The sequence below is a fragment of the Pan troglodytes genome, chromosome 2 (genome assembly GCF_028858775.2).
Source record: "Pan troglodytes isolate AG18354 chromosome 2, NHGRI_mPanTro3-v2.0_pri, whole genome shotgun sequence".
Classification (NCBI taxonomy): domain Eukaryota; kingdom Metazoa; phylum Chordata; class Mammalia; order Primates; family Hominidae; genus Pan; species Pan troglodytes.
The window spans coordinates 53,402,224-53,414,950 of NC_086015.1; the positions used below are offsets into that span (position 1 = coordinate 53,402,224).

Genomic DNA, 12,727 nt, shown 5'->3' on the forward strand with positions numbered 1-12,727 from the left:
AAATCTGTATTTTGAGTTGGTAGGTAGGAAAAGACACCATGCTGGCTGTTAAGCAAGGCCTGAGATGACAGGAAAGCCCTTTTGGCTGTGCCTTTACTACTCAAGAAATGTCTGAAATAATGCATCACATAAGGTGAGAGAGTACTCCTTTCACATCCGGGTACATCCTCACCCTCCTGTGGTAGAAGGGTAAACTGATGCCTGGGCTCTGAATACAAGTCCCATTCAACACTGCCCAGCACTGCACCCAGCTCTGCTACCCCATTCTTATCACCAGACTCCATGTTAAACATCCTCTGTACAGAGGCCCTTTGAGGCCCAAGAGGTCTCCCTCCAATACTTGGAACACATCTTTCTTCTCTTAGCACCTTCACAGCCCAAATTTCAGTTTCTAAATGATTTCTTCCTTAAAATTCATGGCTCTTCCACCCCCGAACTTTTGCCCCAGGATGCATCACAAATAACCTCCACAAGGCCCACTGTACTTCTGTCATGCAAACCATCATTCTGGCATGTGTAACTAAGATATACTGATGCCCAATTATCACAATCTGTCTGCCCTCACAATAATGGAGCTCATTTACTCCCTGGCAAATCCCACTCTCCCGGCCCCCTCCACCCCACGGTGTTTAGTCATATATCCAGCCTCTATTGGTGCTTGATAAAATGCTTCCAAGATGTTGAGTCTGTCTCATATCAAAAGGGGCCTTTTCATTGTGAGCAGGCCTACTCTTGGTACCATGATCACCTACAATCTTGTATGGTTCCCTAGGCTGTACTATTGCCTACTGTTTTTTTTTTTTGAGACAGAGTTTCGCCCTTGTCGCCCAGGCTTGAGTGCAGTGGCGCAGTCTCAGTTCACTGCAACCTCTGCCTCCCGGGTTCAAGTGATTCTCCTGCCTCAGCCTCCCAAGTAGCTGGGATTACAAGTGCCTGCCACCATGCCCAGCTAATTTTTTGTATTTTTAGTAGAGATTGGGTTTTGCCATGTTGGGCAGGCTGGTCTCAAACTCCTGACCTCTGGTGATCCTCCTGCCTCAGCCTCCCAAAGTGCTGGATTACAGGTGTGAGCTACCACGTCTGGCCTTATACTATTGCGTACTGTTAAATGAATATTCCTACACAGTACCCTCTCCCATCTTGGGGACTCTTGAGTTGCTCTGAGGCAGGCAGGTAGCCTGTGATATGCTCTTCAATCAAACACTTTTATTCCAGGGGACTCTCCTCAAGTGAGAACCTCCCCCTATCTTGCGAGGGTCAGTGATGTCCAAGGTTTGCAGCACAAGAAAAATACTCACAGACCATGCCTCAAGGTTTTAAGTCAATGTCTCTAAATTTCTTATGGGCAAGATTCTGGTTGTTCCAAGATGCCCAGGCAGAAATAATGTTTCCAAGAGAACCAAAGAGCTGCTTCCAAAACATACATACTGCCACAGATGGAAAAGACCCTTCCAGTTCATGCTTACAGACATGCAGCAATTAACCACTCTCTGGAGAAAATGTTAGGATACAACCAGTAATATACATTCACTACTAGGCTTTTGAGAAATAAGCTATGAAAATGCCAACCTGACATTGCTTCCCCAAGCCAATGGATCTTTCTATGTATGGTGCATCAATCTAAGTTAGGTAAGAGGGCTATAACTTGACACCAATCCTGAAGATGTCATCACATTTCTACCTAGTTTGTCACAACTGGGCCCTGTGTCCATATAAAACCAGTCTTCCTATCAGGACCACAAAAACACCTATGTCCAAGCATCCATGCTTGGCTGAGGCTGAATTAACACTCTCTGTATTGGTTTGCCACCTTCAGGGTACATCCCAAAATTCTGTTAGGCTGGTATTTGTTGTATTTTTTCCATCTATACTTGGGCCAGAAAGTATCTTAGAGTTCCTATTAGCATAAGAGCAATCATCGTGGCTCACTCTGTATTTGAATAAAAAAGACTACAAACTATAGGACGGGCGCAGTGGCTCACGCCTGTAATCCCAGCACTTTGGGAGGCAGGCAGATCACGAGGTCAGGAGATCAAGACCATCCTGGCTAACACGGTGAAACCCTGTCTCTACTAAAAATACAAAAAACTAGCCAGGCGTGGTGGCGGGCGCCTGTAGTCCCAGCTACTCCAGAGGCTGAGGCAGGAGAATGGCGTGAACCCAGAAGGCAGAGGTTGCAGTTAGCAGAGATCACGCCACTGCACTCCAGCCTGGGCGACAGAGCGAGACTCTGTCTCAAAAAAAAAAAAAAAAAAGACTACAAACTATGAAAGAGGGTTTTGAGCATGGCAGTATTCCTCTCTTAGAAAGCGCTTTGGTGCTTCCAAACATTTTCCGTTACTTCACAGAACCTTGATGTCACCTATAAAAACCGTTTTACAAATGAGGAAGGCTCAAAGGTCAGGAGCTTACTGATGGTCAAACAACTATCAGGAAGCCCTACAATGAGAGACCCTGGAGTTCTGAGCAGCTGATCTAACCCACATTCCTCACACAGTGCCACAAAAGGAGGCTAGGTGGCCCTGGGACAGAAAGAAATAAGTAATGTGGACAAGTAGAAGTGGCCAGGCACGGTGGCTCATGCATGTAATCCCAGCACTTTGGGAGGCCAAGGCGGGCGGATCACCTGAGGTCAAAAGTTCGAGACCAGCCTGGCCAACATGGCGAAACCTCGTCTCTACTAAAAATACAAAGATTAGCCGGGCGTGGTGGCGGGCACCTGTAATCCCAGCTCCTCAGGAGGCTGAGATAGGAGAATTGCTTGAACTCGGGAGGCGGAGGTTGTTGTAAACCAAGATCATGCCATTGCACTCCAACCTGGGTGATAGAGGGAGACTCTGTCTCTAAACAAACAAAAACAAAGAAAGGAGAAAGGGGATGAATGGAAGCTAATATATCAAGTGTTAGCAGCATATGAGACATATAACTGAATGCTCAAGAAAAATGAGAATGTTGGAGAAGAGCACCTCATTCTAGTTTTAGGGTTTTTTTCCTTTCAGCTGACCCACTTCAAAAGATGTGTAGGAGAGCTGGGCACGCTGGCTTGCGCCTGTAAGCCCAGCCACTTGGGGCTGAGATGGGAGAACTTGAGCCCAGTTGTTTGAAACCAGCTGGACCAACACAAGACCTCATCTCTAAAAACATAAATTACCCAGGTGTGGTGACGCATACCTACAGTGCCAGCTATTTGGGAGGCTGAGGTGGAAGGATCACTTGAGCCCAAGAGTTCAAGGCTGCAGTGAACTATGATCATGTCACAGCACCGCAGGCCTGGGAGACAAAGTACAATCCCTGTCTCTTCATTTAAGAGAAAAAAAAAAAAGTATGAGAGGCCAAGTAAAGCATTACTTAGACAACAAAAGGAAGCAGAAGATTAAAAAAAAAAAAAAAAACCAAAACCAAAATTAAAACCCAAAAAAACCCTCCAATTTCACAAGAGCTTTGTTCCAGTCTTGCCAGAGGGCTTTTAGGACAGAAATGGGGAAGCACTGTTCTCACCATCAATGACAATAAAATACAACAATTGTGGCAGGCTATTTTATGTTAAAGTAAAAAAAAATCTTTTGGCCGGGCGCAGTGGCTCATGCCTGTAATCCCAGCACTTTGGGAGGCCGAGACGGGCAGATCACGAGATCAGGAGATCGAGATCATCCTGGCTAACACGGTGAAACCCCGTCTCTACTAAAAATACAAAAAATTAGCCGGTCTGGTGGTGGACACCTGTAGTCCCAGCTACTTGGGAGGATGAGGCAGGAGAATAGCATGAACCCAGGAGGCAGAGCTTGAACTAGTAATCTAATACTGGGACATCTGATTAAATACTTTGACAGAATTTTTGTCAAAGCCCAAGCATACAAAGAAGTTCATCTGAGCATTATCGATATGGCAATGAACTAAACTTCAAATATACGTAAACTTGAAAAGAGCATATATGGCTGGGCAAGGTGGCTCACGCCTGTAATCCCAGCACTTTGGGAGGCTGAGGCAGGTGGATCATCTGAGGTCAGGAGCTTGAGACCAGCCTGGCCAACATGGCAAAATTGCATCTTTACAAAATACAAATATTAGCCAGGCATGGTGGTGTGCGCCTGTAATCCCAGGTACTCTACTCTGGAGGCTGAGGCAAAAGAATTGCTTGAACCCGGGAGGTGGAGGTTGCAGCAAGCTGAGATTGTACCACTGCACTCCAGCCTGGGCGACAGAGCGAGACTCTGTCTCAAACAACAAAACAAAACAAAAAAAAACACATATGCTAAGGACACCATGTCAAATACATATGAATGTAAACAAAGTCTGGATGAGTAGCAGTTAAAAATGAAAAAACAGCCAATCACCTGCGGTCAGGAGTTCACGACCAGCCTGGCCAACGTAGTGAAACCCCATTTCTACTAAAAATACAAAAATCAGCCAGGTGTGGTGGCATATTCCCGTAATCCCAGCTACTGGGGAGGCTGAGGCAGGAGAATCCTTTAAACCTGGGGGAAGGCTGGGCACAGTGGCTCACTCCTGTAATCCCAGCACTTTGGGAGGCTGAGGTGGGTGGATCACCCGAGGTCAGGAGTTTGAGACCAGCCTGGTGAAACCCCATCTCTACTAAACGAAAAATGAGCTCAGCATGGTGGCAACATGCCTGTAATCCCTGCTACTTGGGAGGCTGAGGCAGGAGAATCACTTGAACCTGGGAGGCAGAGGTTGCAGTGAGCCAAGACTGAGCCACTGCACTCTAGCCTGGGCAACAGAATGAGACTCCGTCTCCAAAAAAAAAAAAAAAGAACAAACTTGGACTAAGATGGCAGGATGAGAATGGATTCTTCTTTCCAACATTTTTGTTATATGGTATACTGAAGAGGCAAAAAGCTCTAATTCTCTACATGCTCCATAAATATTCTAACATGGAAAATGGCATCAGTTGTTATGAAAAGTATACTCACCTGCTTTCCATCCACCTCGATATCTGCCACATAGTTCTCAAACACTGTGGGCACATACACCTCTGGGAACTGGTCCTTGCTGAAGACTATGAGCAAGCATGTCTTTCCACAGGCTCCATCACCAACAATCACCAGTTTCTTCCGGATGGCAGCCATTGCTGAAACACAAAACACAGATATTACCTGCAATGCACAAGAAGTCATAGGTAGCTTACAGGCTATGACACATGCTTTGGTAACCATGGGGCATAAACCTCTATTAGCATACTCAAATTCAAACTTCTAGTATGCCAATCCACCTGGCACCAAAAGGTTATACATTAAAAACTCGTAACTAACATTATACTTAATGGTAAAAGACTGAAAAAAAGGTCTGCCCCCTAAGATCAGGAACAAGACAAGAATGTCTGTTCTTGCCACTTCTTCTTTTTTTTTTTGAGACGGAGTCTCGCTCTGTCGCCCAGGCTGGAGTGCACTGGCCCAATCTCAGTTCACTGCAACCTTCGGCCTCCCGGGTTCAAGCGATTCTCCTACCTCAGCCTCCCAAGTAGCTGGGATTACAGGCACGTACCACCACATCCAGCTAATTTTTGATAGAGATGGGGTTTCACCTTGTTGGCCAGGCTGGTCTTGAACTCCTGACCTCAGGTGATCCACCTGCCTCAGCCTCCCAAAGTGCTGGGATTACAGGCGTGAGCCACCACACCTGGCCTGTTCTTGCTACTTCTATCCAGCAGGATACTGGAGGTCCTAGCCAGGGCAATAAGGTAAGAAAATGAAATAAAAGACATCCAAATTGGAAAGGAAGAAGTAAAACTATCTCAATTCACACATGAGATGATTTTGTAATGTGGGAAATCCTAAAGAAAACTTTTAGAATAAACAAGTTCAGTAAGGTTGCAGGATACAATATTAACATTAAAAAATCAATTGAGCCAGGCGCAGTGGCTCACGCCTATAATCCCAGCACTTTGGGAGGCCGAGGTGGGTGGATCACGAGGTCAGGAGATCGAGACCATCCTGGCTAACACGGAGAAACCCCATCTCTACTAAAAATACAAATAACTAGCCGGGCATGGTGGCAGGCACCTGTAGTCCCAGCTACTTGGGAGGCTGAGGCAGGAGAATGGCATGAACCCAGGAGACAGAGCTTGCAGTGAGCCAAGATCGGGCCACTGCACACCAGCCTGGGGGACAGAGCAAGACTCCATCTCACAAAAAAAAAAAAAAAAAAAAGAAACAATTTGTCAAGCAGGGTAAAAACAATGAAAGGACTGATGAAAGGGAGTACCCAAGGGAGGAAAGAACCGAAAAAGTCATTGGCAGGTTGTTTGGGTAGACATTCTGCAATCTTTCTAAGTTTGGATATTCCTTCTTTTACCAATCTAGATTTGTTTGTAAAGAAACAGCATTCTTGGCTGGGCGCGGTGGCTCACGCCTATAATCCCAGCATTTTGGGAGGCCGAGGCAGGCAGATCACCTGAGGTCGGGAGTTTGAGACCAGCCTGACCAACATGGAGAAACCCCATCTCTACCAAAAATACAAAATTAGCCGGGCGTGGTGGCACATGCCTGTAATCCTAGCTACATAGGAGCAAGAGGCAGGAGAATCGCTTGAACCCGGGAGGCAGAGGTTGTGGTGAGCCGAGATCGTGCCATTGCACTCCAGCCTGGGCAACAAGAGTGAAACTCCGTCTCAAAAAAGAAAAATCAATTGAGGCCGAGCACAGTGGTTCATGTCTGTAATCCCAACACTTTGGGAGACTGAAGCAGGAGGAATACTCAGGCCCAGGAGTTAAGAGACCAGCCCTGACAACATAGTGAGACACTGAGAAAGGAAGGACGGACGGAAGCATGAGAGGGGAGGGGAGAAAGAAAAGGGCCGGGCGCAGTGGCTCAAGCCTATAATCCCAGCAATCTGGGAGGCCGAAACAGGTGGATTGCTTGAGAGTCCAGGAGTTCAAGACGAGCCTGGGAAACATAGTGAAACCCTGTCTCTACTAAAAATACAAAAAATTAGCCAGGAGCGGTGGTGCACGCTAATCACAGTTACTTGGGAGGCTCAGGTGGGATAATCCCCTGAGCCCTGGAGGTGGAAGCTGCAGTGAGCTGAGATTGCATCACTACACTCCAGCCTGGGGAACCCCAGTGAGACACTGTCTCTAAAAAAAGAAGGAAAAGAAAAAAAAAAAAAATCAGCCAGTTGTGGTAGCATGCACCTGTAGTCCCAGCTACCATGGAGGCTGAGGTGGGAGGATTGCTTGAGCCCAGGAGGTGGAGGATGTGGTGAGCTATGATTGCATCACTGCACTCCAGCCTGGGTGACAGAGTGGAATCTTGTCTCAAACTCTTATGACTCAACTACAAAAAAGCAGCTTAGGTTGGTGGTCTGGCTCAGGATCTCTTGCAAGGTTGAAATCATAAAGAACTCTTTTTGGGCTGGGCACGGTAGCTCACACCTGTAATCCCAGCACTTTGGGAGGCTGAGGCGAGCAGAACACTTGAGGTCAGGAGTTCGAGACCAGCCTGACCAACCCAGCAAAACCCTGTTTCTACAAAAAATTCAAAACTTAGCCGGGTGTGGTGGCGGGCACCTGTAATCCCAGTTACTCGAGAGATTGAGGCAGGAGAATCGCTTGAACCCAGGAGGCAGAAGTTGCAGTGAGCCCAGATTGTACCACTGCACTCCAGCCTGGGCAACAGAGTGAAACTGTGTCTTTAAAAAAAAAACCACTGCACTCCAGCCTGGGCAACAGAGTGAAACTGTGTCTTTAAAAAAAAAAAAAAAAGAGAACTCCTTCTGACATGAAGTACGCTATTTATCTATCCATCTATCTTTTTTTTTTTTTTTTTTTTGAGATGAGGTCTCACTTTGTCACCCAGGCTGGAATGCAGTGGCGTGATCTTGGCTCAATGCAATCTCCACCTCCGAGGCTCAAGTGATCCTCCCACCTCAGATTCCCCAGCAGCTGGGACCACAGGCATGCGCCACCACGCCCAGCTAATTTTTGTATTTTTGGCAGAGACGGGGTTTTGCCATGTTGCCCAGGCTGGTCTCCAACTCCTGAGCTCAAGTGATCTACTCGCCTCGGCCTCCCACAGTGCTGAGGGATTACAGGCGTGAGCCACTGCCCATCTATCTATGCATCTATCCAATCTATGTACCTATCTAACCTATCTATGTGTTTCTCTATTATGTAGTTATTTTCAGAAAGGGTCTCATTCTGTCACCAAGGCTGGAATGCAGTGGTGCAATATTGGCTCACTGCAGCCTCTGCCTCCCAGGCTCAACTCAAGTGATCCTCCCACCTTAACCTCTCCAGTAGCTGGGACTACCAGGCTCCTGCCACCACAGCTGACTAATTTTTATACAGATAGGGTTTCACTATATTACCCAGGCTGGTCTCGAACTCCTGGGCTCATGCAATCCTCCCGATTCAGCCTCCCAAAGTGCTGGGATTACAAGCATAAGCCACCTCACCAGGCCTAAATACAGTATATAGAAAAAATTAAAAAATAAAGAACTCTTACAATTCAATAATAAAAAGACAAATAATCTAATCCAATTAAAAAATGAGCAAAGGATGTGAGTAGGTATGACCCTGCAATTCTATTCCTAGGTATATATCTAAGAGAAACAAAAACATATGTCCACATAACAACTTGTACCTCTACATGAATATTCATAGCAGGATTATTCATAATAGTCAAAAAATGTAAAGAACCCAAATATCCAACAACTGATGAATATAAATATATCCATAAAATGGAATGGAATATTATTCAGCGATAAAGGATAAAGTACTGATATATGCTATAGTATGGATAGATCTTGGAAATGTTATATAAGTGAAAGAACCCAGTCACAAAAACCAACATGCATGATTCCATTTATATAAAATTGTCCAGAATAAACAAATTCAGAAAGAGAAAATAGACTGGTAGTTGCCTAGGGCAGGGACTTGGGGGTGGAGAGAAATGGAAAATGACTAATGGAATAGTGGAGTTTCTCAGGTAAAGATTTTTCCAAAATTATTGTGGTGATGGCTGCACAACTCTATGAATATACTATCAACTATTGATTATAGTATACATAATTCACACATTTTATTTATTTTGAGACAGGGTCTCACTCTGTTGCCCAGGCTGGAGTATAGTGGTGCGATCTCCACTCACTGCAACCTTAGCCTCCCCAGGCTCAAGTGAACCTCCAATCTCAGTCTCCCAAGTAGCTGGAACTAAAGGTGCATGCCACCACACCCAGCTAATTTTTTGTATTTTTAGTAGTGACCGGGTTTCACCACGTTGCCCCAGCTGCTCTCAAACTCCTGAGGTCAAGCGATCCTCCTGCCTGTCTCTCCCAGTGTGTTGGGATTACAGGCGTGAGCCACCACACCCAGCCCACAGTATATATAATTCACACTTTAAAAAGGTGAATTGTAAGATATGTGGATTATATTTCAATAAAGCTGTTACCACCACTCTCGCCCCCAGTGGGGGGAAAAAAGAGAGAAATCTGCAGATTCCTTCCATCTGGCAGACAGTGATGGTCAACCATCCCAATTCCCACCCTTCCCTCCTAGACCATACTTCGATTTTTAGCTATGTACTTTGTTGTAGACTACACTTCCTAGCTTCCCTTGGAGACATGGCCATGTACCATGAGATGTGAGAATCAGCAGTATGTTGTGGGACTTCCAGAAAGTCTTTCTTAAAGGGAAGTCTTTATTATCCTCCTCCTTTCCTGCTGCTTAAATCTAAAGTAAGGGCTGGTTTCTAAGCAGCCATCCTGGTATGTGAGAATGAATGCCATACCGTGGGGCTGGAAGAACCAAAAGGTAAAAAGGAGCCTGGATCTCAGGTGATCTTGGGAGCCACCATCTCAGCCCCAAGACTGCCTACCTTCCATGTTTCTTCCATATGAATGAGAAATAAATGACTGTCTTATTTAAGGTGGTATTTTTCAAGTCTCTGTTACCTATAGTCAAACTAATCCTAAATAATATATACTCAGCTGGGCATGGTGGTTCACGCCTGTAATCCCAGCACTCTGGGAGGCCGAGGCGGGCAGATCACGAGGTCAGGAGTTTGAGACCAGCCTGGCCAACATATGAAACCCCATCTCTACTAAAAATATTAAAATTACCCAGGCGTGGTGGGGTGAGGCAAGAGAATCGCTTGAACCTGGGAGGTGGAGGTTGCAGTGAGCCAAGATCATGCCACTGCACTCTAGCCTGGGTGACAGAGACTCTTGTCTCAAAAATAATAATAATAATAATAATAATAATAATAATAATAATAAATACTCATTATCAAAACTATATTGTCTAAAGGGTATGTTCCCCAACCAGAATGGATAAGACAATCCACAGGGGTACCAGAAGAAAACTCAGAGGGCAAACAATGACAAAAATAAACAATGAAAACAAAACAAAAAAACTCAGAGGGCTGACAGTGCTGCCATTACTCATTTGTGAATTCTCAGGACAATATTACATACAGCAGTGAATACGTGTGTGTGTATATATATAGATATAGATATTATAGAATTTTATCCAAATCTATAAAATCTAGTAACTTTTTTTTTTTTTTTTTGCAAAAAGGGAGTAAATTGAAGATACTACTAATCATGAAAGCACAATAAGAAGCATATCGATGACAGGGAAATGTGCTCAATGCAAATCTTCAAACAAGAGCATGCAGTCAAGGCTAGGAGTAATGGCTCATGCCTGTAATGCCAGCACTTTGGGAGGCTGAGGTAGGCGGATCACTTGAGGTCCAGAGTTCAAGACCAGCCTGGCCAACATTGTGAAACCCCGTCTCTACAAAAAATATAAAAATAAGTTGGATGTAGTGGCATGTACCCATAATCCCGGCTACTCGAGAGGCTGAGGCAGGAGAATCTCCTGAACTCAGGAGGCAGAGGCTGCAGTAAGCCGATATCTCGCCATTGCATTCCAGCCTGGGCAACAAGAGAAAAACCCCGTCTCAAAAAAAAAAAAAAAAAAATTAGCTGGGTTGGTGGCAGGCACCTGTAACCCCTGAAAGGCTACTCAGGATGCTGAGGCATGAGAATCACTTGAATTCGGCAGGCGGAGGTTGCAGTGAGCTGAGAACGCGCCACTGCACTCCAGCCTGGGCAACACAGTGAGACTCGGTCAAAAAAAAAAAAAAAAAAAAAAAAAGGATTGGCATGGTGGCTCACGCCTGTAATCCCAGCACTTTGGGAGGCCGAGGCCTGTGGATCACGATGTCAGGAGTTCAAGACCAGCCTGACCAACATGGTGAAACCCCATCTCTACTAAAAATACAAAAATTAGCCGGGCACGGTGGTCCACACCTGTAATCTCAGCTACTCAGGAGGCTGAGGCAGGAGAATCACTTGAACCCGGGAGGAGGAAGTTGCAGTGAGCTGAGATCGTGCCATTGCACTCCAGTTTAGGCAACAAGAGTGAAAATTCGTCTCAAAAAAAAAAAGAGAGAGAGTGAAGTTCCCCAGTTAGAGTCAAGTGTGGCAACTCATGCCTGTAATCCCATCTACTCAGGAGGCTGAGGTGGGAAGATAGCTAGAGTCCAGAGTTTGAGACCAGCTTGGGCAAAATAGCAAGACCCTATCTCATAAAAATAAAAAAATATTGGCCGGGCGTGGTGGCTCACACCTGTAATCCCAGCACTTTGGGAGGCTGAGGTGGGCAGATCACGAGGTAAGGAAATCGAGACCATCCTGGCTAACATAGTGAAATCCCGTCTCTACTAAAAATACAAAAAATTAGCCGGGCGTCGTGAAGGGCGCCTGTAGTTCCAGCTACTCGGGAGGCTGAGGCATGAGAATGGGGTGAACCCAGGAGGTGGAGCTTGCAGTGAGCTAAGATCGTGCCACTGCACTCCAGCCTGGGTGACAGAGAGAGACTCCGTCTCAAAAATAAATAAATAAATAAAATAAAATAAAATAAAAAAATAGACACTGGGCGCGGTGGCTCACACCTGTAATCCCAGCACTTTGGGAAGCCAAGGCAGGCAAATTGCTTGAGCCTAAGAGTTGGAGACCATCCTAAACAACACAGTGAAACCCCATCTCTACCCAAAATACAAAAAATTAGCTGGCTGTGGTGGTGCGCATCTGTGGTCACAGCTACTCAAGAGGCTAAGATGGGAGGATCACTTGAGTACAGGAGGCAGAGGTTGCAGTGAGCTGAAATCACGCCACTACACTCCAGCCTGAGTGACACAGTAAGACCCTGTCTCACAAAATAAAGATTTAATAAACTTTACGTCTCTCATAAGGCCTAATCTGCATGGGCTTTTGCCCAAAGTCAAACAACCAGGACCCTATGGGATGCAAAGAAACGTCAACAGGAATTCCCCAGTTCAAGAAAAGGCTGCTTTGGCCAAGTGTGCTGGGGTTCATGCCTGGAATCCCAGTACTTTGAGAGGTGGGTAGATCACCTGAGGTCAGGAGTTCGAGACAAGCCTGACCAACATGGTGTAACCCCATCTCCACTAAAAACACAAATATTAGGTGGGCGTGGTGGTGGGCACCTGTAATCCCAACTACTGAGATGCTGAGGCAGGAGAATCACTTGAACACAGGAGGCAAAGGTTGCAGTGAGCCAAGTTAGCGCCATTGCACTCCAGCCTGGGCGACAAGAGCAAAACTCCATCGTATCAGAAAAAAAAAAAGAAAAAGAAAAAGAAAAGGCTGCCACCTTTGCGTAGCACCCTACCTAGAAGACATTCAATTCTTGAGAAATAATCTCTTTTGGCCAGGTGTGGTGGCTCACGCCTGTAATTCCAGC

At 45.7% G+C, this 12,727-nt stretch overlaps 1 protein-coding gene across 2 annotated transcripts in view; it reads right to left on the reverse strand.

The window, feature by feature from the left end:
- The window catches only part of RHOA (ras homolog family member A), a 55,607-nt gene that overhangs the window by 11,330 nt on the left and 31,550 nt on the right, over positions 1-12,727 (reverse strand). For both annotated transcript variants that reach the window (XM_001163851.7, XM_054681873.2), the window contains exon 2: positions 4,932-5,089. In XM_001163851.7, coding sequence (XP_001163851.3) covers positions 4,932-5,087 — 156 coding nt within the window. In that variant the 5' untranslated portion in view covers positions 5,088-5,089. The remainder of the gene's footprint in view (positions 1-4,931; positions 5,090-12,727) is intronic.